Source organism: Delphinapterus leucas, chromosome 13 (genome assembly GCF_059928025.1).
Source record: "Delphinapterus leucas isolate spDelLeu-1000000601 "Yukka" chromosome 13, BTC_Dleu_Yukka2, whole genome shotgun sequence".
NCBI classification, from domain to species: domain Eukaryota; kingdom Metazoa; phylum Chordata; class Mammalia; order Artiodactyla; family Monodontidae; genus Delphinapterus; species Delphinapterus leucas.
Window position 1 is genome coordinate 78,956,111 of NC_143141.1, and position 24,091 is coordinate 78,980,201.

The 24,091-nt window shown below is 54.2% G+C and overlaps 1 protein-coding gene across 5 annotated transcripts in view; it reads left to right on the forward strand.

The window, feature by feature from the left end:
- The first annotated feature begins 1,397 nt into the window (after positions 1 to 1,397).
- Positions 1,398 to 24,091, forward strand: part of HS1BP3 (HCLS1 binding protein 3) — a 34,255-nt gene continuing 11,561 nt past the window's right edge. For 3 of the 5 annotated variants that reach the window (XR_002644614.3, XM_022574362.3, XM_022574363.3), the window contains exons 1-4: positions 1,398 to 1,506; positions 6,216 to 6,381; positions 13,457 to 13,664; positions 15,839 to 16,055. Coding sequence is in view for 4 of the 5 variants with exons in the window: in XM_022574362.3 (XP_022430070.2) it covers positions 1,475 to 1,506; positions 6,216 to 6,381; positions 13,457 to 13,664; positions 15,839 to 16,055 (623 nt within the window). In the remaining variant the exon portion in view is untranslated. Of the gene's footprint in view, positions 1,507 to 2,047; positions 2,874 to 3,424; positions 3,548 to 6,215; positions 6,382 to 13,456; positions 13,665 to 15,838; positions 16,056 to 24,091 lie in introns of those variants that run through there. The other 2 variants (XM_089923397.1, XM_089923398.1) reach the window with 2 other exon arrangements.

The window sequence follows — 24,091 nt, forward strand, 5'->3', positions numbered from 1 at the left end:
GAGCTAAGTGGGGTTTTTTGGGGTTTTTTTTTTGTGGTACGCGGGCCTCTCACTGCTGTGGCCTCTCCTGTTGCGAGCACAGGCTCCAGGCACAAACGCTCAGCGGCCATGGCTCACGGGCCCAGCCGCTCCGCGGTATGTGGGATCTTCCCGGACCGGGGCACAAGCCCGTGTCCCCTGCATCGGCATGCGGACTCTCAACCACTGCGCCACCAGGGAAGCCCAGAGCTAAGTGTTTTACAGGTAGTTGCAAAGAGCTGGGACATTGGTTGATCAGATTTCCAGGGCGGTGCAGGTGGGGCAAGGGGCTGGATTTTTGGGAAAATTCAGTCAAGCATAAGCCCCACCTCCTCTTGCCAGAGGGCCAGAAGCAGCATGGGCAGCGGGTGTCATTAGGGGCAGAGGAAAGGAGGAGTGGGTACCTGGAGATTCGGGTCTGCACGCACAGCGGGGGAGAGGGTTTTTGCAGCTCTCTGAGACGGAAACTTTGGGCAACAAAGACCTTCTCCTTGACCAAACTTCAGGCTCCTCTGAGCCCTCTTCTCAGCTAGGCCTTTGACCTTGGTCCCTGCCCAGTCTTAGCAAGAATCCTGCTAAGTCAGTTTAGAGAGGATTCCCACCCTTGATATCTGATCACCCTTGGTCTCTGATCAAGTTCCTCATCCCCGCCCTTTGATGTCTAAGCCCTTGGCCTGCTTTCAGCAAGAATCCCCCTACCCTTGTCGGCCCCTCCCTACTCCGTGGCTATCGCCCCCGGTGTCTGCTGTATTCAGGGTTGAGCCTGAACTCTCTCCCCGTTGCATCAGTCTTGAGCCCTGTTGCCACAGTCTTGAATAAAGTCCTCCTTACTGTTTTAACAAGTGTCAGAACAACATTTCCTTAGTGAGGGAGAAGAAAGACACAGAGTTCTCAGAAGCTTTTGTTGGGAAGGCCCTGTAGGCCATTTTACAGAAAAGCCACTGGAAGGCCTCAGGGGTCAGGCTGATGCTTCTTTGGATCACCACCCCTCGTTCCACAGAGGGGTCTGATTTATCTTGTTTTCTGGACTCTCCTAACCTCTCTCCGAGCATCCCGGGGGCCGTGAGCACCGCTGCGTTGTTTCCCCGGCATTCTCCCCAAGGAAGGAGAACCAAATAATTTCAGGAGTGTCTGAACCGGGACACTCTGGGCACTCCTAAGAGTGAAACGGGCGCGGTCACTGATAACGCTGGGACATCAGACCCAAACCTCTGGATGGCTCAGGACACTCGGGCGCGGGGGACGCGCTCAGCTCCGACGGGGCCTCCAGCAGCGACGAGCCCGCGCAGGACTCTCAGCCCCGAGTCTCCGCCCAGAGTTCCAGAAAGGCCTGGAAACGCGCGGCCGCTTCCGGCCGAGCGCGGTGGCCACTAGGCGGCGGGCCAGGGCCCGGAACGCGGCGACGCCGGCGCCCGCGGGTCTCGTGACCGCGCGCCCCGCCCGGAGCTTCGCCGTCATGCAGTCCCCGGCAGTGCTCGTCACCTCCAGGTGAGCCAGACCCCGCGCCCGGCGCTGCGTCTCGGGCAACGTGGAGTCGGGTGCCCGGGAGCCGCGGCCCGACGCGCCCGGGGCGGAGGAGCCGGCGGAGGCGGCCGGTCCCGACGATCTCGCCCGCCCCCCGGCGTCCCCATCGCGCCGGCCGTTGACCTGGGCTCGGCCCCTCCACCGCCCAGCGGAAGAGGCGGGCGGCGGCGAGTCCCTCCCCCCGCTCCCCCCCCTCGGTTTTACAGATGGGGAAACTGAGGTCCCTAGAGGGTAACGAACTCACCCAAAACCCAGTGGAAGGCCTGGACTGGCTGGTCCCGGCCAGCAGGCAAAGGGAGGGCTCTCCTCCCCGCTTTCCTGTCCACCTGTCTTCCTTTCTCTTCGAAGATCTAGTTATGCATCCTGTCCGCGCTCACCGTGCGCCAGGCCCCGGGCACGGCACTGGGGACGGGGTGAATCCGTCAAGGCTCGGCCCTTCAGGGGAAACGGGGATGAACGCAGACCCTCGGGAGACAGATGCTGAATGGGGGGTAGTGGGTTCAGGTTGCCATGGGAACACAGGGCAGGAGGTAACCCCGGCTTCTGAGGGGGTGCATGAGGCCCCCCTCCTGCAGGAGGAGTGGTTAATGAGGTGAAGGGAGAGAAGAGGGGCAGCTGCTCAAACAGGTAGCTCAGGAAAAGTGCAGTTACCGCCCAGGCCTGTGGAGGGTCCCTGGAGACAGAGGATGCAGGGTGACCCACCCCACCCTGACCCAGGCCTGGGGGACCCAGTGCAAGACGGATCCTGGAAAGGCTGGGATGGTCATGGTTTTATTCTTTCCCCCTTTCTAACATCTGTCAAGTGACTCACTTCAAGTATTTTCATACACTCTGCCCTTGTTCCCCCTACCCAGAATCTTGGGCTAAGACATCAATCTCTTACATAAATGAATGTTATTTTTCCAGCAGTAATCTGAACATCCCTGTGGCTTCAGGTCTAGAAAAGTATGTATGATTCTTTAAGTGAACCCTGATATCAGAGCCTGCTCGGCCTCTGCATGGTTGCTGGTCGTGTCCTCGCTGGCAGAAGAGGTTTCCCCAGGGCCGCACGAATCACCTCCTCTCCCTGAGCCTCAGTGTCATTTCCTGCAAAAAGGAGCTTTGAGGTTGGCAGGTGTGAGCAGGGCCGCCAGCAGCAGACCAGTGGGGGTGTGACCTTGGTGCTGGGAGCCTGGGAAGGGCGTGGGTGGCTTCCCTCACTGCCACACCTGGGCAGGGCTCCTTAACAGATGCAGGTGCTGGTGGTGAAGGCCAGGAGAGTGGTTCTAGGATACAGTAGTGAACAACACAAAGTCCCTCTCGTGAGCTTTCCTGCGGCCGACGGACAATAGGTAAATATATGGTGTGTCAGGGATGATAAATGGTATGAAGGAAAATAAAGTGGTAGGGAAATAGGGTGCTAGGAGGAGTGAGTGCTGTTTTATATGGTGCAGCCCAGGAGCGTCTTTCTGACAGAGAGTGGCAGTTGGGCAGACTCCTGACAAACGCAAGAGAAATCTTGAGAAAGAGTGTACCAGGCAGAGGGGACAGCAGGAGCCAATGTCCTGGGGCAGAGAGGTGCTTGGGCACCAGCGAGGAGGCCAGGGTGGCTGGAGTGCCGTGAGCCGAGGAGAGCATTAGGTGATGTGGTGCGGAGCTGGGGGCTTGGAGGCAGGGGACAGTCAGGACAGGCCTCCCAGGCTGAGGTGAGGCTCTGGGCGAGGTGGGACCTGGCTTGGATTTCACAAAGGTCATTTGGCCGCTGTGTTGAGCAGAACGTAGGTGAGCAGGGTGCAGCAAGGAGACCGTTCTGGCAGTGATCCACGTGAGAGCTGATGGTGGCAGAGGGGTTGCGAAATGTTTGGGTTCTGGCTGTATTTTGACGGTACACCTTGATGATTAGATGTGGGTCGCGAGAACAGGAAAGAGGAGTCAAGATTGACTGCAAGACTTGCCCTGAGTTCCTGAAAGAGGGAGGTTGCAATGGACCGAGTCGGGAGACTATGGATGGAGCAGGTTTAGGAAGGTGAGAATCACCATTTGTCTGGACACGTTCATGAAGAAGCTTGTTGACAGCCAAGCGGAGATGTCGGGCAGGCAGCTGGGAGAAGGAGTGTGGCCTTGAGGGGAGAGTCTGGAGCAGAAAGAGGAACGGAGGACCATCCAGGGAAGCGGAGCAGGAGTGGCCAGGGAGGGCGGAGAACGGAGAGAGGGTGGGGGTCCCGGGAGCAATGAAGACAGAGCTTCAAGGAGCAGAGAGGGACTGTCAGGTGCCGCTGGAGTAAGAGGAGAGGGAGAATTAACCTTAGGGTTTAACCACCTAGACCAGTATCAGCATCACATGACAGCTGTTAGAAATGCAGATTCCCAGGCCCTGCCGCCAACCTGCTGGATGAGAATGTGCACATTGACAAGCTCTCCAGGCAACTTGGATGCACTTTACAGTTTGAGAAGTTTGGTCTGGGGCATAGGTGGACAAACTACAGCCATGCGCCCACCACTTACTTGTGTCAGTCCTGCCCACCACTTAACTTTTGTAATAAAGCTTATGTACTGTGTTCAGCTGCTTCCGCTCTACAGTGGCTGAGTTGAGTAGTTGTAATGGAGACCCTACGGCCTGCAAAGCCTAAAATATTTACTCTCTGGCCCTTTACAGGAAAAGTTTCCTTGGGGGCCTAGGGGAGTGGGAGAGAGCGTGGGTTAGGCTCAGGTGACTTGTTAACATGGAGATTGATTCAGCACCTTGGATCTGCCACTCTCACAAGTTCCCAGGTGATGCTGATGCTGCAGGGGCCACACTTTGAGAACCCCAGGTCGAGACCAAGGTGGGGTTGCCAGGCCCCACGCTGGAGCTTGCAGGTTGTGGCCGTGAATTTCAGGTGGGACCAGTCAGCACGTCTGTGCGTTTATCCCAGTGACGTGCAGCTGCCGGACACAGGTGCAAGGGACGCGGAGAACTGGAGGGTTTAGGGGCGAGGGCAGGGGAGCTGAGGCCAGGGGAGCTGAGGCCAAGGGTGTGATCCCAGCAGTGGGGCGGCGCGACAGGACGGTGGGGGAGGGGACAGTGGAAAGGGGGAGGGGTCACGGAGGCAGGTCCTGGAGGAGCAAGCTGGACTGATGGGAGGTGCCAGTCAGCGGGGAGGGGGGCGGCAGCCTGGAGTGAACCCTGGCTCCACCTCTGACCTGCTGAGCCCAAGCACAGGTGACTCGCCTTTTGTGTCTGTTTCTCTGACTTTAAGTGGGTCTGAGCGGTAGTGACCCTCGGTAAGGTTGAGGGAGGCGGGAGTGTCTCAGACAGGCAGGTGCTTAGAACAGAGCCCGTGGTAGCGCGGCCACTTCAACCTCAGTCCCCTCCGCTCTCCTGCGCTCCTAACAGTAACACGGCGCGCAGCGCCAGCAGGTCTGTACCTGGTGCAGGGCCAGGGACGCTCATTTGGTTACCGGCAAAAGGGAAAGAGGGCTGATTGGTGTTTTTCCGTCTCGCCCATATGTTGGGTTCATTCAACACCTGCCTGAAGGCAGGTTCGCCCGGGCCTTTCTAAGTGATTCATGCTCGTTTTCGCATACCTTACACCCTGTGGATATGTTTGTGTGTGTAAGGGTTTGAATGCTTAGTAGTATGTGGCTACGTGGTGGGCTGTCCTCCCAGTTGGTGACAAATGGCATCATGGTGACAGTGCACATGCTTGGTGTGGAAAGGGGAGGAGTCTGTGTGGAAGGAGTGCTGGGGGCAGGGAGTCATCTGATGGATTGGGATGTAGTTGCAGAGAGGGAAAGGGCCTTGCCCCAGACACAGTCTTAGCACCAGTAGCCCCACCCCTCGGGCCCTCCCCTTTCCTATCTTCTGAAAGTCCCGCCCCCCGGCACATAGTAGGTCTCGACCCTGATAACTGTATGCTGGGCATGTCCTGTCATAGGTGCTTGTGTGATGTATGTTTGTGTGCATGGGTCTCCATTATACCCTTACATAGAATGAGGAATACATTTAACCTTTTTTCTCACCTCGGAGGAAACATTTCATAACTTCTTTGCTCATCGTGTGATTCATTACATTTGTATAGCATTTAAAAATCCTCCAAGAGCTGTAATGTTTTGCCGAGTATCCTCTCAAAGCCTCGTAGAGCAGGCCTTATCAGTGCCTTGCAGAGGCCCCAGGGCAAATGATGGCCTGGTATCCAGTGCCCTTTCCATCTTCCCCTGGCTGGGCAGGTTCTGTAGCGGCTCTGCTGCTCTCTGGTTAGCTGAAGAGATGCGTTTCTCTCTCCGGATTCCTGGTGGGGTTTCATTCCTGCATTGTGTGCCCAAAGCCAGGCACTTCCCTTGGTTTGAATAGAAGCCCTGGAATGCCATCCCCACAAACCCCGCAGGAGCTCTTGTGCTGGGTTTGTGTCAGACACTATAGCTGTTTGTGATTTTCCATGAGTCCCACCTTCTCCGCTGTCACCTGTTTTCCTGCTGGTGAGAGCCCATTGTTCCTGAGTGACCCAAAGGCAGGGCCCAGGCTTGGGGCCTGGGAAGCCAGGCTTTATGAAGGGCTGGGCTGTGGTGGGGTGGGTAGCCGGGACCACAGAGAACGGCCAGTGGAGCAGCCTTGCACCCAGGCCTGCTGGGCCACCTGAGGTCTGGCCTGCATTTCACTCAAGAAGCCTGCTGACTTGAACCTGAGCTTCTTTTGCCTTCTTTCCCTTTGGCAGGCGAGTTCAGAATGTCCACACAGGCCTGGACCTAACCGTGCCCCAGCACCAGGAGGTACGGGGCAAGATGATGTCAGGGCATGTGGAGTACCAGATCCTGGTGGTAACCCGGCTGGCTGCATTCAAGTCGGCCAAGCACAGGCCTGAGGATGTCGTCCAGTTCTTGGTGAGCTGGGGGCTCCGCCAGGATGCTCCCGAGGGTGCCCAGGGTCCGGGGTTCCAGCTGGGCAGACACACCTGCCACCAGGGTGCAAGTAGCATCGGGGTGCGAGCAGTGCTCTAGCCAACGCTCACTCGGCCTGACAGTGCCAGAGCGTTTTGGCGGTAAGGACACCGGTGAGCCAGATGCTTACAGTCTGTGGGGAGACAGACCTGTAAAGAGACAGGAGTCCAAGGGGAGGGGAGGACTGTGGTAGTGTAGAGAAGGGGCACCTAACCCATCCTAGGGAAAGGGTTCTGGAAGATGTCTCGGAAGAGGTCAGGGCTGAGCTGGGTTTTGAAGAGCAGGTGGAGACATCAGCATTACTGCGGATGAGACCCTCCCTTTCTCACTCCCCTTCAGTCTACAGCCAGTGAAACAACATAGTATTGGAAGTCCTAGCCACAGCAGTTAGGGAAGAAAAAGAAATAAAAGGCATGCAAATTGGAAAAGAAAAAAGTAAAGCTTTCACTGTTTGTGAATGACATGATTTTATATATAGAAAACCCTAAAGATGCCACCAAAAACTATTGGAAATAATAAATGAATACAGTAAAGTTGCAGGGCACAAAATCAACACACAAAAATCTGTTGTGGACTTCCCTGGTGGCGCAGTGGTTAAGAATCCGCCTGCCAATGCAGGGGACACGGGTTCAAGCCCTGGTCTGGGAAGATACCACATGCCGCGGAGCAACTAATCCCGTGAGCCACAACTACTGAGCCTGTGCTCTAGAGCCTGCGAGCCACAACTACTGAGCCCGTGAGCCACAACTACTGAGCCTGTGAGCCACAACTACTGAGTCCATGAGCCACAACTACTGAGCCCACGTGCCACAACTACTGAGCCCGCATGCCACAACTACTGAAGCCCACGCGCCTAGAGCCCATGCCCTGCAACAAGAGAAGCCACCACAGTGAGAAGCCCATGCACTGCAACGAAGAGTAGCCCCCGCTCACCGCAACTAGAGAAAGCCCACGTGCAGCAACGAAGACCCAACGCAGCCAAAAATAAATAGATAAATAAGTTTATTTTTTAAAAAAGTCAGTTGTGTTTCTGTGTGCTGACAATGAGTGAGCAGAAAGAGAGTTAAGAAAACAATCCCATTTACAGCCACCACAGCAACAACAAATGCCCAGGAATAAATTTAACCAAGTACACTGAAAACTATAAGACATTGTTGAAAGAAATTGAAGAAGACACAAACAAATGGAAAGATATTCCATGCTCATGGATTGGGAAAATTAACATTGTTAAAATGTCCATATTACCTAAAGCAATCAACAGATTCAATGCAATCTCTACCAAAATCCCAAGGACATTTTTCACAGAAATAGAACCAAAAAATCTAAAATTTATATGGAACCACAAAAGACCCTGAATAGTCCAAGAAATGTTTTTCCTTGGGAAAAAAGAACAAAGCTGGAGGTATCACACTCCCTGATTTCAAACTGTATTACAAAGCTGTAGTAATCAAAACATCATGGTGTTGACAGAAAAACAAATACATAGATCAATGGAACAGAATTGAGAGCCCAGAAATAAATCCATACAAATGGACAATTAATTTATGACAAAAGGAGCAGAGAACATACAATGAAGAAAGGATAGTCTCTTCAATAGATGGTTTTGGGTAAACTGAACAGCCACATGCAAAAAATGAAAGTAGACCGCTATCTCACACCATACATAAAAATCAACTCAAAATGAGTTAAAGACTTGAATGTAAGACCCAAACCATAAACTCTCAGAAGAAAACATAGGCAGCATTAGCTTTGGCACCAGTCTTAGCAATATCTTTCTGTATATGTCTCCTCAGGCACGGAAAACAAAAAGCAAAAATAATCAAATGGGACTACAGCAAACTAAAAAGCTTCTTCACAGCAAAGAGAGCCATCAACAAAGCAAAACAACAAGCTTCCGAATAGGAGAAGATAAAACTCATATATCCCATATTACACATTTTAATAGTATCCAAAATATGTAAAGGACTCATAGAATTCAACAACAAAAACCCAAACAATCCAAGTTAAAAATGGGCAGAGGAGCTGAATAGACATTTTTACAAAGAAGACATACAGATGGCCAATAGGCACATGAAAAGATGCTCAACATCACTAATTATTAGGGAAATGCCAGAGTTAGCTATTGCTTCACTCCTGTTAGGATAGCAATTATCAAAAAGGTAAGAAATGACAAATGTTGATGAGGGTGTGGAGAAAAGGGAACCCCCTCCAACACTGTTAGTGGGAATGTAAATTGGTGCAGCCACTATGGAAAATAGTATGGAGAGTCCTTAAAAAATTAAAAATAGGGAATTCCCTGGCGGCCCAGTGGTTAGGACTGCACGCTTTCACTGCCAAGGGCCCGGGTTCAATCCCTGGTTGGGGAACTAAGGTCCCACAAGCCGCATGGCGTGGCTAAAAAATAATAAATAAATAAAAATAGAGCTGCCAGATCATCCAGCAATTTCACTTCTGGGTATTTATCCAAAGATACAAAAACACTAATTTGAAAAGATACATGCACTCCTATGTTCACGGCAGCACTGTTTACAATAGCCAAGACATGGAAACAACCTAAGTGCCCATCAGTGGATGAACGGATAAAGAAGTTGTGGTCCTTATATACAATGGAATACTACTCAGCCATAAAAAGATGAAATCTTGCCATTTGCAGCAACACAGATGGACCTCGAGGGTATCCTATCAAGTCAGACAGAGAAAGACAAATACTGTATGAATTCACTCATGTGTGGAATATAAAAAATAAAAAACAGAACGTGAACAAACCAAACAAAACCACGTAGATACAGAGAACAGAGTAGCGGTTGCCAGAGGGGAAGGGGCAGAGGGGAGGGTGAAATGGGTAGAGGGGATCAACTGTATGGTGATGGATAGAAACTAAACCTTTGGAGGTAAGCACACCATAGCATATACAGAAGTAGAAATGTAATGTTGTACACGTGCAACTTGTATAATGTTATAAATCAGTGTCACTGCAATAGAAAAAAAAACCACAACAATTTAACGAGCAGAGGGAGCTAAGAACAGCGCAAGGGGAGAAGGGTGCCCCAGGCAGAAGGCACAGCCTGAGCAAAGGCACAGAGGCTAGAAACAAGAGTATCATGTGGGGAGCTGTGAGCAGCTGAGTATCGTCCTGGATGAAGTGGGAGAAGAGGAGGGTGATAGCGGGCAACGTCCAGGTCATAGAGGGCGTGCAGGGGGCCTGACCTGAGTATCATGTGGGGAGCTGTGAGCAGCTGAGTATCGTCCTGGATGAAGTGGGAGAAGAGGAGGGTGATAGCGGGCAACGTCCAGGTCATAGAGGGCGTGCAGGGGGCCTGACCTGTCTGGCCGTCAAGCAGGAGCTTTAAGCAGTGGAATGACATGGTCCTGTTGTCTCTCACTGCCTGTCTGGTGGAGAGTGGAGTTGGATTGGAAGGAACAGGGCAGAGGACAGGGAGCTCAGTGAGGAGGCTGGTAGAGTAACGCCTGGGGCTGGGGGCAGGCCAGCCCAGCCGTGGGTGGTACAGGAGGGAGGGAGAGAGTTGAAAGTATTTCCAAGGTGACATGCACATAATTAACTGGCTGATTTTTTCTACCCTCTGAGATAAAGGGCTCCAGTGGAGGGAGGGGCAGGTGGAAGGAGGACGTTTCCAGTGTGAAGTGTTTGCCTGATGGATACATGAGGCTGGAACTCGGGGCCTCAGGGCGGGGTCAGGCCCAAGGGGCTGCTTTGGGAGGCATCAGCTTGCAGGTGATGCTGAAAGGCTGGGAGCAGATGAAGTTGCCCAGAGAGTGGATGTGGGCGTGGAGGTTCTGGCTGAGGAGGAAGGCCTGGGGACGCTAGCACCTCGGGACAGTCAGGGAGAAGAAGCCGAGGCCGAGGGAAGAGAGGGGGCTCAGGGGCTTGAGAATTTCAGGAAGGGGCAAGACCACAAACTCACTCGTTTAGTATTTACCTTTGGCTTCTTGTGAAAAGGTCTGGAGACGTGCCCAGGAGAGACGGGCCACGGGATTGTGAGAGAAAGTTAAAATGAGCGAGGGTCCTGCGGGTCAGAGCAGAGCAACCGGCTGGTTTGTTCTGCGTCTCCTGGCAGCCAAGACAGAAAGGCAAGGAGCGAGTTACACAGGCCTGGGGACCTACCAGAAGAGACACAAGATTCTTTTTTTCTTTGTGTTTAAATTTCTGTTATAATTTCTAATATGGGAAGTAGCAGTAACTACAGCTCACATAAACAAAAGTTCTTTGGGGTCCTCAATAAATTTTTAATGGGATCTTGATACTAAAGTGTTTAAGATCAGCTGGATGAGATAATAAATCCCCATTAAAAAAGAGAAAGTCAAATCCCGTTATCGGAAGTGAATAAGAAGGATGGATTTAAAATTGAAATGAACAAGTCAATGTTGTAGTTAAAGGAAGAGAGAATTCAGAAAGAAAAGAAAAGATATTTTTAGTAAGATTAAGAAAAAGCATAATGTTTTAGGCAAAAGATCCATATGGCCATGCATACTTTTAACTTCATCAAACAAGGCCATCTGTTTTCCAGAGGTCACTACCAGCTCGCAGACAGTGTAATGCCCCTGTTTCCTATGCTCATTTATACTTGGTGTTGTCTGACATTTTGATTTTGTGAATCTTGGATTGGTAGGTGTTAGCCCGCATTTCCTTGATTACTAATGCGATTGAATATCTTCTCAAATGTTTGTGAAACATTGTTTCTTCTGTGGAATTCCTTCTGAACCATTGGCTGTCTTTTTCTTACTATGTATAGGAATTCTTTATATATTCTTTATATTTATTGCATGACAAATATCCTTTTCCAGTTTGGAGACACCAGCTTCTAAGTGATCAAAGTTTATGGCACAGTTCTTTCGTTAAGAGACATTCAGCACATCCTGGAAAGTGTCTAACAGAGTGTGATGTTTTTCGTTTGCTTCTTGGACGGACTCTTGTTGAGAACCAAGGTGTAATGTAATGGCAGGTGATGGTTCTGGGTCTTCTTTGTTCTACTGGGTGATTTGCAGCTCCTGGTAATCTGACTTGACCCAGATGGAGCTCAACGCACCCATGTTTTTCAGGGACAGGAGCAAAGAGGAAAATATCTGAGACCCAAGTCTGTGGGCGAGACAGAGAGGCAGCACTCAGGGGCCCTTGATAAGGTGCTGGCTGGCCTTATGAGCGAGGGTGTGTGGGAACTTCTTTGACACCTCCATGTGTCACACCAGTGCCGCTTTCTCCTGACCAGTGACCCCCTTGCCTTGCCCTGCGGGTAAGGTGCACAGGTGCCTGTGCGTGGAGGTTCTTCCCAAACATTCTGAACCACCTGCGAAGGCAAAGAACGCGTTGACTCCCTGTGAGGTCTAGGGGTGTAACCCCACACCTGAACTTTCTTTGAAGTTTCACGATTTAGCTTTAAAAAACTAATGAGCATTTTGCTTTCTACTCCTCAAAAGGAGTAGAAGCCCGTGCTTTGGAACACTGAATGTGGGCCTTGCGTGCGGTGGCACCCAAGACTTAAAGCTCCCCGGCTGCCTATACTGCCAGTGCCCTGGAGACCCACAGCTCCCAGAAGCCGGATCCTGGTGGGTCTGGTGGCCAGGCCTGCATGGAGCAGTGAGGCCAGCAGAGGGCGCTCCGCCCCCACCTGGTGGAGTCTCGGGTTCTTGGGACCACTAGGAGTTGGGAGCCTGCGTCACTTTTGTAAAAGGACGCTCTTACCTTTCCTTGAGAGCTGTTCTCAGGAAAGCTCCCGAGCAAGGCTCTGTGTTGACAACTGCAGGCCACAGTCCCCTGTCCCAGATAACTCCCCAGGGGGGGTTCCTGAAGTCCCCCAGTGCCCCAGCCACCTGCCAGCATCTGGAACCCTCACGGGCTGGGGGCTCTGAGGATGCTGCTGCATGCTCCAGCAGAGCTGTGCGATGGGACTGCCAGGTGTCCCTTGTCTGAACGCATGCAGACGCCTCACAGCCCATCAGCTACACCAGTGCTTCATTGGTGTGCTGTGTGCATGGCCCTGGCTTGGGAGAAGTGGGAATATCTGTCTTCATAATCGATGCTCCCACGGAGGAGTTAGGGAGACTGGCCAAACCTGTGGGGAGAGCACAGAGGAGTCTAAGACAAGGGAGGACGCTGGGCTGTAGGTGGGGCGTGGCGTGGAGTGAGTGACTCTTCTCTGAGCGCCTGTGTTGGCTTATACAGACCACAGTGATGGCATCGACCCGCTGTGCTACCGCTGCTCCCTTAACTGGAGGCCTGGAGCCTCGGGGGCAGAGACCACACTGAGTGCTCATACAGAGTAAACGCACAGCAAGAGCTTGACAGTGAGTGGACGAGCCCTAAGCTGCGGCGGGGGTTCTGGGGAAGGATGGAGAGGCTGTAGCAGGCAGCCCTCAGCTCTGCAGGAAGCCAGGTACCCCAGGATGACTCTGACGGCCGAGGACCACCTTCCAGCGGAACATCTGGCCAGCTTCCCCAAGGTCCTGGTGTGCAGTGGGCTCCTGGCTGGCACCAGGGCCAGAAACCAGCTTTGCAGTGTCTGGTTCTCCACCACCTGAGCACTGTAAGGTGTGGCCTTGTCAGGGGCAGCTGCTAGTTCACGGGATAATGACCCTGCAAGACGCTGACCCATTGTTGCAGGAAGATGACCTAACAGGGGCCAGACCATGAGGTCACCCTGCTAATGCACTGAAGGCCCAGAATGGAGCTATGAGTCACGGTCACCTGCAGGCCAGGTCTCTGTGTCAAGTGTCTCTACCCAGACCTGTGATGGTGCCTGGAACCTGCCACGATTGCATCTTTCCTTTGGGCCGCTAGGACTTTCAGGATTAGCACCCAGCGTTGACCAGGAGGCTTAGGAAGTGGAGCCTGAGGCAGGGAGCTGGGCGGAGGGTCCGGAGGGAGGCACAGCTTCCTGGGGCCGGTCCTAGGGGAGAACTCTCCCAAGAGCCCGGCGCCCTCGGGACCTCTGTTGGGGCCGGAGGAGCGGCCTTCTCTCCTTCCCCTCTTCACTCAGGAAACCATGTGCTCCTCTCATTCCAGGTCTCCAGAAAGTACAGTGACATCGAGGAGTTTTACCAGAAACTCAGCAGTCGTTACCCAGCGGCCAGCCTTCCCCCGCTCCCCAGGAAGGTGCTCTTTGTTGGGGAGTGTGACATCCGGGAGAGGAGAGCCATGTTCGATGAGATCCTGCGCTGCGTCTCGAAGGATGCTGAGTTGGCAGGCAGCCCTGAGCTGCTAGAATTCTTAGGTACGGGAGGCTCTGTCTCAAATTCCTGAGGTCTCTGCTGGCCCAGAACTAGGCCTCCCTGCCCTGGCTTGGCGGGAGGGGCGTCCACATACCCCCTGCAGCCCAGAAGCTTCAGCCAGGCTGTTGAGGCCCATGGGCCTTACTGCCGTGCTTGGGCCAGGGTGGTGGGTGGAAGAGGCCTGGGACCCAGCCCTGGAGGACTGACCATCTGGTGCTGGATGGGGCTCATCCAGGGCCCTTCTCCGTAGTCTGAGCCCAGCCACTCCCCGCCTAGCCAGCCCCCTCCAGAGCTCCCCCCACCCGTACACACGCCTCTGCCTCCCACCAGCCAGGCCTGGGGGCCTGCAAAGTCCGGAGAAGGCTGTGCTTCCACAGCCAGGCTGGTGCCCTGGTCCCTGGGGACACCTCACTCAGCTGGTACCTCTCACCGAGAGGTTTGGAGCGTGGCTCCAGGCAGCCCCTCCCACCCAGTGATGGGAACCTCGAGCACTTGCAGTCCAGGTCCCGCGGGCTCCTGTCTTCCCGCTAGTCCTGTCTGTCGGATGGGAGTCGCCCGGTTAACAGGTGCTGGTGAGAGTCACATGTGCAGAGCTCGCCACACAGGAGGCGCTGTAGAAGCGATGGCTAACGTCTCACCCCCACTCACACCTACTGGACTCAGAACGCTGCGGGCGCGTCCCCGTCCTGCACCAACACCCCGGGGCAGGGGGAGCGTGGGGAGGGCTCCCATCCGGGGGTGCGGGGCACTCACCCCATTTAACTCTTTTCCCGAGTACCGTGAATCTCCTAATTTCCCAAGACAGATGGGAATTTTTCAGAAGAAAATTAACAGGAAATAAACCAATTTTGAAAAAAAACAAGGTGGGGAAATAAAAGTGGAATGGGTGAATGCACGGAAAGCCGAGCCTGGTAAGACTGCGGCACCAGTTTTCTTCTCTCCTTTCCCATGCCCCCCACAAGGGTCTTCGGGCTGGGGTCTCTCCGGCCCTCCTGTTTACTGAGGTCACAGCCCTCCGCCCTTTGCATCTCTCTGGGTCTGCGTTGACTGTAGGAAGGGGGCCCCAGCCTATCCGTAGCTGGAAGAAACTCCCCATCTCCTGGCCCTCTCTGTTACAGGGAAGCAGGATAGGATGGTCTGACTTTCCTAGCCTCTCCGTGCCTCAGTTTCCTTATCTGTAAAATGGAGGAACAGATAGGATCTCTCACGTGGGATTTTTGCAATATTTAAATGAATCTGTACCTGTAAAACTTTTTATTACATGATGCTTATTCCATGAAATTGACAGTTCATGAGATTTTGAATGGGATTTTTACATTTGTCCTAATAAAATAACACAGCATAATATAATGCAACATAATCATTATCACTTAGTTCTACATACTGTGTCAGTATACATACACATTCTATGTGCCAGGCACTCTGGGGCATATAGGTGACTTCTTTACCCACAGGGTCATATACTTTGTAAGTAACTGCTTTCAAAAATATACTATTCAATGAACTATTTAGATAGAGATAAACAAGTAGTCTAAACCCACGCTTCTCAAACCATTGTGGGGAAGGACTAACTTTTTTATTCCCAGTCTGTCACAAGCAGCATTCCAAGGTACTATGGAAGTTTCTGGATGCTGGCTCCGCCTTTCTGTAGTTACCTTGTTGTGGACACCCGCCTATGGACTACACTTTGAGAAGCGCTTATGTAAGCCAGTTCGTAGTGAAGCCATCACAGTGCGTTCTCGAATCTTCCATGTGCTCGCTGAGCAGTCACTGAGTTCCTAGTCTTATCACCCAGACCCTCGGAGCAGGTCTCCAACCGTGGTTGGCAGAGCTCCCCGATGGGCTCCGCAACTGCAAAACGTTTCTGGAAGTGTTCTGTGGGAACCCACGTACACTGGCTGGCTTCTGCCATCAGCCCGTGGACTGTAGCCTGTTGTCCCAACAGGCCCTGGGCTGCAGAGGTTCAGGAACTGCTCCCTCTGTCTTCTGAGGCTCCCGCTTGTAACTGCTCCACCCCAGGCTTTGCCACCCCCATCCAGACCCACCATCTTGGTCCCAGGATGCTGCAGGAAGCCCCCAGCCTCGGGTGCTGGCACTGGAGCTTGCGCGCCGGGAAGTGCCTCCTCGCGTCCCCCCGGCGGTGGGTGTCAGGCGCCCTCTCTGTCTCCCTCCACAGGTACCAGATCCCCCGGGACTGCGGATCTCAGCAGCAGAGATTTCTCTGTCCTGGACACAGACAGCCAAGGCGGGGACGACGGGGATGCTTTCGACTTCTTCCAGCAGGACCGAGTGGAGGGTGAGGGTCTCCCCACGCTGGACCAGAAGGGCCAGGATGCAGGGAAGTCCTCAGAGGACGAGGCAGAGGAGGCCCTGGACCCTCTGGGCATCATGCGGTACGTCTCCTCTTCTGGTTGGGCCCCCCGTCTGGTCTGGCTTTCTCCAGGCTCCTCCCTCCCTCCTGGGAGTCTGAGAAAACCGGTATCCCCGGGTTATTGCCCCTAAGGGCCTGGTACTCAGGGAACTGGCTCTCTGCTCATCCCAACATCACCTGGGTCTTTGGGGCTCAGCCCAGGTATCTCCTGCCCCTCCCTGATCACAGGGTGGCCCCCCGCCCCCCAGTTCTGCACTGAGACCAGGCAGGGCTGCCCCCACCCCTGGTAGTTCAGCAGCCCAGGAGGCCTGGGTTCTCAGTCCAGCTCGTCGCTGACAGCCTGTGACTTGTGATACGTGACTGGAGCTCCCTGGGCCGTGTCCCGCTGCCCTGGGACAGCTGCTGTGTACCTTGGCCCTGCCTCCCCAAGGTGGTTGTAAGGCTTGGGGGGACTGGTGACCCCTAAGCTGCTGACTGTGATGGAAGGAGGTAGAGTGAGCCCCAGGGTAGACTGTGTCCCCTTTACACGCGCACACTTGCACACACACGTACACACACACGTACACTGGAGAAGAAGAGGCAACTAGCTGTGGTCTTGATGGCCCCTTGGTGTCCTGATTCTGTCACCTTCCTGTTCCTTCTCCTTTCCTGTCCCTCTGCCTGCCTTTAGCCAATCAGTGAGCTGCTCCTGAGCCCCCATTGGGGGAGCACCCTGAGCTGGGGGAGGGGCTGCAGGCTAGATGAGACCGGAGAGCCAGACCCCAGGCTCCCCAGGCCCCTCCGATGGGCACAGGCTGAGGCGTTGGGCAGGACCTCCCGACCAGAAGGAGATGAGGGGGAGCCCGACAGACTCAGCCCGCCTCCCAGAACCCTCACTTCTTGGCCCAAATGAGCAAGAAACAAGGTGGGAACTGCTGATTTTGAGCACCTAATACGCGCCTGGCATTGTACTTTGCACTTCGTCTACTGTGTCTCATTGGCATCCTGCCCCGCAAACAGCTGTTACTATGCCATTTGACAGATTAAAGAAACTGACGTCTGCAGAGGCCAGGTGCCTTGCCCGAGGCACGGCTTGGTGGCTAATGGTACTGGGGTTCAAACCGAGCTCAGGGTCCTGTCCTGGACTGCAGAGCCAGACTCCCTGGACCAGAATCCCGGCAATTTAACCCTTTCCTTCAGTTTTCTGCAAGGAAAGCAGGATAATGATAGCACCCATCTTTTGCGGCTCTCATGAAAATTAAGTGAGTTAGACGTCATGGCCCCATCTTTCTGCCCCACCACCTCTGCAGAGGTGGACAGACCACAGACCCAGAGTGACATTCTCTCTGCCTGTCTCGCAGGTCCTGTTCCAGAAAGAAATTAGAGCCAAAGAGAAATCAGGCAGGGACAAGTTCAACTTAAACAGCATGAAAAATACAGTCCAGAGAGCACTGCCCACCACCCGCAGGCCTTCCTCTCCTAGTGGGGTGTGTGAGGGTGGGCACGTGAGGACATGTGGCTGCAGGGTCACCGTGAGACCAGCCTGGAGGGGACGAGGAGTCAGACTTGGGAAAGATCCCAGGCGCTCGGGGAGACGGGGGCCGGAGCCGGAGGTCCTGCAGCTCCTTGGTGCCAGGTGTCAGGCCCTTACAGCACCTCCCACCCCCACTGGCCTTGTCCTAGGAGGGGGTCAGCGGCCTGTGGGAGTGACTGCGAGGTTATGTCGGGAGAAGTTCGTAATAGCCGCTCCTTATCAGCCTTGTGCGACCCGAGGGCCTTGTTGGGCTGTATTTGTTTGAACTCAGCCTCTCTGTTATTCTGAGTAACCACATGTTACTTGCTGCCAGACTGCTATGGGCTTGCGTGGTTTGTGCCAGCCTCTGGCTAAAGGACGTGCTTAGCAAAGCAGCTCCTTTTTTGGGTAGGAAAACGCTCTTTGGGGTTGGCAAGGGCCGCCTTTAATTCCCTGCTTACTCCAGTAGCAGATGGTTAGGTGAGGTGCTGGCTGTCTGGGGACCCCCTGCGCCCCAGCACCATCCCCAGCTCTGCACTCGGGGACCTCCTTTCTGAATCCGAGGAGAGCTGAGCACCTAAAAGGGATCCCGGAGGCTTTTGACCTTCTGCCAGTCTTTCTTTTAATACCGATGTGACAATAGTCAGTGCTGTTGTCTCCGCTGGGAATAATAACAACTAACATTTTTGAGAGTTTATTAAATGCCAGGAACCGATTAGCATTTACATGAATAGATATTTTCTATTCTATTTCTTTTTTTTTTTAAAGGTCATGACTCAACCAAATTGCTTTCCAGATCCACTGTGGGTCTGGTTTGGGAAATGGTGCCCTAGGGAGCGGGTTCTGGCATCGGGCTCGTTCTGTGTGTGAGGAAGCTGACATTTGGAGTCAAGTAGCTCATCCAAATTCATCCAGCCCCAGATGGCAGAGTCAGGACTTGGTGTCACCTCCCTGCCCTGTCCCCGGATTCCAGTCTCCCAGCAGACTGGGAGGCAGGCAGGGCCCTAGGATTATACCCCCTTCAGAGATGGGAAAATTGAGGACAGAGTTGCGCGGGGACTTGGCCAGTGCCTTGTGTGTGGCAGGGCCCTGCCTTGAAGTGAGGGTGTCCCCTTGGCCTCTCCTGGGACACCCAGGTGGGCCTGTTGACTTCTTTGTACAAGGCTGCCTACCCGACCCTCTGGTGAGGAACACTCTGTTCTTTGCAGGAGACTTATGCTTGGCGTGCATATTTCTCCATCCTGTGCCCTCAGTTCCTCTGCGGCTGCGGCTGCGGCTGCGGCATCCTTGCTCTCCCAGCCCCCCACCTCCCTGAGCGCCCATCTGGACCGGATGCCGGCCTTCCCCAAGCGGCCACGTTTCCAGGCGGCAGGCGCTGGCCCTTCCTGCCTTGGCCGCGCCGGGGCGCTGTTTCTCCACTGTGGGGCTGCTGGACGGGTGGGGGCCACGGCACAAAGCCTGGCTTTCCTTTGTCTGTAAAACCTGGTTTTGATTAGGGAAGGACGCACTGCTGCACGCTTAGAAAGTGCCTCAGGATAGACAAAGCCCTCACCGCCTCCAAATCCCTCGCTGCCACGCTCCTCTTTTCGGAATTTTTGTGTGTCCCTGTCCCGGCCAGGCCATGTAACTGCAGACATAGTACACATGCCTTTTTACACTCCGCTCTTGCACTTAATGTCCTCACGATCGGTTTCCATGTGGAACACAGTTTTCATGTTTAACTTTCTATTTTAGAGACTTCACAGTCCTGAGAAAAGTGTAGTTCTCCCATAATAGTTTTGCCTTCTGCTGGAAATACTCTGCAAGGAACATTTTAAATTGTAACTCAAGTAATGTATGATTAGTGTAGAAATATTGAAAACACCATTAAAAGCCCTTTCATCCTGAAAGGTATACACTTTTGGATATTCATGTTTTACTACCAAAATGGAACTGCGTTATGTGCGCCATTCCATAATTTGCTTTTTTTCAGCTTACATACTGGGTCTTTCCGGATCAGTAAAGAGACTTGTACATTCTTAACTTGGTGCTAGCCCATCAGGCTGATGTGCTGTAAATGGCATTCCCAGGCCCCCGCTGGGGGACACTGTGGTGTTTTCCATAGGTTTTTGCTATTACAGGCAATGAAAGAACTTGTTCATGTATGGAGTGTTTATTCCGTTGAGCTTTCCCCCCAGTCACCTGACCCAGAGCAAGGTCCTAAAAGCTTCTGCTGGGGGTCTTGGTTGTGCCTCTCCAGTGAAGGGGTCTTTAAGGACTTAATTCCCCTGTGTTGGGAAGTCCTCCCTGCTTTTCCAAACCCTGCCCATCCACAAGGCCCGCTGCCCCTCCTCTTCCCCCAGTGTCCAGGGAGCTCCCCAGCCTCCAGGCCCCAGGTCCCTGAGGACCCTCAGCTTCCCAAGGGACAGGCTGGCTCCTGCAGGATCATGCTTTCCTGTAAGACTGGGCTTCCTGCTGTCTGCTCAAAGGAGGGGGAGCCAGCACCCGGGGCCCTGTGCCGTGGCCTCAAGTGGTGAAGCTGGACGTTTCTTTGGAACATGAATCATGTGTTTTGTCATAAATATTTATACAGGTTTTGCTATATCTTTCATAAAATAACCGTATGTGTTTTAGTATAAAAATATCTTGCTTCCTCTATTTGGATGGAACTGCTACTCTGGGATCATTCTGTGGTTCTGAAGACTTCCGGCACGCTGCCAGGTGCCCCCAGATCTACTAACCCAAGATTTACTTATTTTCCCCCCGGCTTTATTGAGGTGAAATTGACATGTGGCGTGTGTAAGGTTAGGGTGCGCGACGTGATGATGCGATACACCTGCGTAGTGTGAAATGATGACCACAGTGAGGCCAGCCATCGCCTCACCACCATCTCCAAGATGGAGAAGCGAGGCGACCCCCAAGGACAGGAGCTCTGTAGGGACAGCTTGGCCTCACCCCACCTCACGAGGGGCCCCAGGAGCTGCTCCTCCTCGGACGCCTCTTGCTAAGTATCCCGGCTGTCCCTTTTGGGCTTACGGCCCCTTTAGGTTCCAGCCCCCGCCTAGGATAGCAGAGCCCGGCTGGGAATTCTGCACCACCTGGAGCTGGTTAGAAATGCAGATTCTACCTCAGGCTCCCTCGAACCTGGATGGGGCCCAAGAACCTGTGTTTTAACGAGCTTTTGGCGCGCTCCGCAGGCAAATTCACGTTTGAGGAGCCCCCAAACCGAGCTGAGCAGAAGCCTTGGAGAAGCAGGAGGACAGTGATGCAGAGAGCAGGCCCACCAGCCGCCAGGCTCTGCCACTCACAGGGGTTCCAGTAGGCGGGCTCAGGGAGGCCTTTCCTGTTATTCTCAGCCCCCGGCCCACCACTGTCTCTCGGGTCTCCCTCTCTGCTCTCCTGCTGGAGGGCCGTTCTTCCTGATCGCTCTCGGGGCTGTGAGCCAGGGCTGGCGGCCTCGCGCTGTACCTCCACGCACAGCACTTAGCCTCGGCCCGTCCTGGGTCCAAACAAGGAGCGTGCAGGGGGCACGCTGGGCCCCCTCGTCTCACCCTAGAGCCGTCACGGTGATTGCAGCATCAGCTACCGTTAGGGGTGACCACAGCACCCCCTACAGGCATGGGTTTCCCCGTCCACGGCAGTGCACAGAGTCTGTCCTGAGTGAATAGAAGTGTCAGGGACAAACACATGGAACAGTGCCTTCCACTTTTCTAACTGAGTAGCAAGACGCTTTGGCTCTAGAGAAATCTCATACAGGACCCTGATATATAAAACAGACAGAAGTAAAGTTGGCCGGGTTGGGACAGGAGTGGGGACTGGATCTCTGCCCCTCAGCCTCAGCCCATCTCGGTGGCGGCCCTGGGCAGCTTTGCAGAAGGCCAGGGCCCCTGAGCGTGGTTTGGAGGCCACTGGATGGAAAAGCAGGAAAGCCTAAGATGTGTGGTCACCCCAGAGCAGGGCTAGCGGCTGACTGTCCCAGGTTCAAGTCCCGGCTCTGCCACTTAGCAGCCGGTGGGCCCTGGGTGGGTTGCTGAACTTCTCAAAAGCCACAGTTTCTCTCTTTGTAAATTAAAGTCCAGGCCCAGTGATTGTAAGGGTAAAACGGGATGAAGTACAGGAAATTTCCTTTGTATGATGTTAACACTATTTCAGGTTTACTTTGCTCTGAAAAAGCCCTTGGGTGTTTAAAGTACACAATTGAAATGGAAAAGGCAGCTTTTCCATTTCCTGTTGTCATGCAGATATCAGCCTCGTGTGTTGTGCACACAAGGGCCTTTGCCTCACCTCCAGCGTCTTTGTGGTTATAATTGAGGAGCCTCTCCAAGATCACACGGTCTGGGGCGTGGTCCAAGCAGGAGCTGCGTCCTCTTGACTACTGGTCCAGGACTTACCCCATCACCCCCAGACCGAGACGCCCACCTGTGCCGGGTGCCCACTTCACAGCCCCGGTCCATTTGCTCTCCATGGCGGGTGATGTAGGGGATGGGCGTTCTTCGCCTCAAGGACCACCAGTGTCCACTGGTCACGTCAGCGTTCGGAGTACCGTTGTGGGTATGGGAATAAACGAGGACCGCCCAGATGAGAACACGCAAAGGCCACTTATTCAGAGCGGGCCATAGCAGGGGGCTCAGCCACCATCACCTGCGTTTGGGCAGAGACTCAAAGGCAGGCGGGGAGCGGGAAAGATTTCTGGTGGCAGAAGGGGAAGGCTCGGGTCTGCTTGACTGCAGACTATTGGCATGCGAAAGCCAGAGTCCTAACCAGAAGTGGGGCGGCCTGCAGCCTGCGTGTTCGCTTGGGGAGCATAGTTGCCTCTGTCGCTGGGCCTAATAAGCGGGAAGCAGGGTGTAGACGAGGGAGGCTGGCAGTTACCGATCAAGGCCCGGCCACTGGGGCCATAGCTGCAGAGACTGCGGTGTGGCTTCCTGGGCCGGTGGCTGCAGGTTGTGGGTTCTGTTTATATCTGGCCTGGCGGTTGCCTGTTTGTTCATACGGTCTGTCGGGGCCGCTGTGGGTGTGATCAGGGTTGGGAGTTTTGCTTTCAAGCCGGGGGTGGCGGAGCCCCTTCAGCCGGGCCGCCCTGGTTTCTTGGTGCTGCTGCCGTGGTTAGGTGAGGGGCAGCGTTTGGCCGCCCCTGTGCAGAGGAGGAGAAATGTCATCCCCCACAAGCTGAGAAGAGAGAGAGGTCCCTGAGGTCCTGGTCCCTCGTGGGGCGGTGGGTGCCCAGCGGCCTGGAGAGTCAGGCTGGGGCCGCTGAGACTGTGACTTGTGGGAAAGGAGCAAATGATGGGCATCCAGGGCAGCTACCTGGACTGGCCGGTTTACTTTGTAGAGCCCAGAATGGAGGCAGTTGGGACGAAACACAATGTGAGCTAGACATCCTCAAGCAGCGCCTGTGATCACAGGCCTCTGCTTTGCCCAGCAGCCTACAGGCTCCACTTTGCACCTTCCAGATCATTCCTTATTCCCACTGAACAGATAAGGAGACACTCAGAGGGTGAAATGACTGGCCTGGGGTCGTACACAGGTTCTCCTGCATCCCCCTCCAGGGGGTCCTCCCTCAGACCGGTCATAATGCCCCCATGCCCGGCCCTGCGGGATGTGGCCCGACTTCCCCTCAGACCCTCCCCCTCCTCCCTCCATGCACCTGCCGTCCAGTTGTTGGGCACTTGAACATACCAAGCCCTTCCCAGCTCAGCGTTTTCACAGGTGTCTTCTCTCTGCCTGGAGCACAGCTTTCCCAACCCTGCTCACCCTTCCTCCGGTGCTTCCCTGAATCCCCTGGCCCAGCGAGGCTGGTGTGGGCCCACAGGGTGAATGCCTGTCCTCCGTGATTGGCGCGACTCCTGTGACCGGGTCGCGGCGGAAGCCCGTTGCCTAGCGCTGCTGCAAATCACATTGTCCTGGAATGAACGTCACAAGTTCATTTACTGGCACTCCGAGAATTTTCGCTAATGGGAAAAAAAAAATAAGTGAATTTAAGATTAAAAAGTGCTGTATTTTGAAGCAGGAACATTACACGCTTGGAAAAGAGTTGATTTCCGTGTCTGATTTAGTATCACCCTGGCTCTGAAGGTAACAGTCATGTTGTCTGTGAGTCTTGGCTTCAGAAGGATCCACCGTCTTCTGGTCAGTCTAGGAGATGCCTCTGCAACTCAAGTGCACTCAGGACCTGGGCCCTTGGTCCCCGTCGGGGATCTGTCACAGGGGCAGGTGCATCCGGGAACACTGACACAAGCCCCCTGGGTGGCCGGAGGGGAGGACGTTCTCGTGTCAGTCCCTGTCACCAGAGCCGCCTGAGCCCCGTGGAGCAGGGCCGCTCCTTGGCCTATCAGAGCTGTCAGCTGTGGCACCTGCCGCCTGTCACTCATGCGCGCTCCCTGCCCGCCTGCAGGATGTGGCCTGGCCTGGACATCTGTCTTCTATCAGGCACACACAGCAGGAAAGCTGACGTCTGTGTGTGCACACGCGTGTGCACTGCAGGAGCACGGTTCCATGTGCCTGTACCCGTCCAGGGACCTCCCCCCACCGCCCCCCACCCCCGACCTCCTGCAACCCGTGCTGTGCGGGAACCCGCACAAGGTCGG